At 42.2% G+C, this 1,119-nt stretch overlaps 1 protein-coding gene across 1 annotated transcript in view; it reads right to left on the reverse strand.

The window, feature by feature from the left end:
- Positions 1-1,119, reverse strand: part of LOC101845522 (O-acyltransferase like protein-like) — a 29,467-nt gene that overhangs the window by 8,875 nt on the left and 19,473 nt on the right. The window contains exon 3 of the mRNA XM_035972604.1: positions 847-1,020. Within this exon, the coding sequence (XP_035828497.1) occupies positions 847-1,020 (174 nt within the window). The remainder of the gene's footprint in view (positions 1-846; positions 1,021-1,119) is intronic.

Raw genomic sequence — 1,119 nt, forward strand, 5'->3', positions numbered from 1 at the left:
TGTCTAGGGTGTTCGCCTTCAATTTAATATGTCCTGGGTTCGAAATCTTACAGCGATGGACAATTTTCTTCTCCTACATGTTCTCCTTTCATCTCATTTCCTGCTCTCTAACCTGACGTCTGCTTTCGTCTTCCACTTTCTGCACAAACCCCCTCACTTCTTTTGCCCCCTCCTCTTGGCTCATGAACCATTCTGCAGGCTTTCTGCTGCTACTCCTAGGCTCCTTTTTGCTGCTATCATTCAGCCACACCCCTAATCTTAGGGTATGTAAGATCTATCACCTAGCCTTTTCGGATAATGGTGAAAAATCTCAGAAGTCCGGTGTGCAAGCTGCGCACGTTGAAGATCCCTCGGTGGTCCAAAATCGACAAGAGTAGGCTTCGGCCACCCCACGGGCAAAAACCAAAATTAAATCTCACCAAACTGAAAATGTTTAATATGCCCCGCGCACTCATATGACTTTATTATGCAGTTGCGAGTGCCGTAAAACACTTACCAAAACAAAAACAAAATTTATTTTCACAGCAACCGTACCTACATTTTTTATAACAACCCCGCGTACTATTCTGTTATACATGTATCTTATACAGAAACTATACCTACATTCTGATAACACCTGTACTTTTTTGCACCTTGCATTATTTCAAAACATCTGTAACATGCCTGTATTGTCTCTAAACAATTGTACCTAAATTTTTACAAAACAACTGTACCTGCATTTTGATAACACTTGTACCTTATTTGCGCTCTGCATATTTCAAAACATCTGTAACATGCCTGCATTGTCTAAACAACTGTACCTGAATTTACAAAATAACTGTACCTGCAGTTTCAAAACAAATGTACCTGCGTAGTTTGCGGTATATTTTATAACGTGTTCATATATGATCCAGTACAGGGACAAGACTCGCACCCCATCAAGGCAGCTGAGGAAGCCAGAGCTTTGGTGTGACGTCACGCTGAACAAGTCGCTCCAATTTGATTTCAGAGAAAAGGAGAGAAGCACGTTTTGCAGGATTCCTGAAGAGAACCAAACGATAAGAACATAAAATGCGGTCAGAGGGACGGGGGGGAGGGAGAGATACATAGAGAGGGAGAGAGAGAGAGAGAGAGAGAGAG

The sequence above is a fragment of the Aplysia californica genome, unplaced genomic scaffold, assembly GCF_000002075.1.
Source record: "Aplysia californica isolate F4 #8 unplaced genomic scaffold, AplCal3.0 scaffold00023, whole genome shotgun sequence".
NCBI classification, from domain to species: Eukaryota; Metazoa; Mollusca; class Gastropoda; order Aplysiida; family Aplysiidae; genus Aplysia; species Aplysia californica.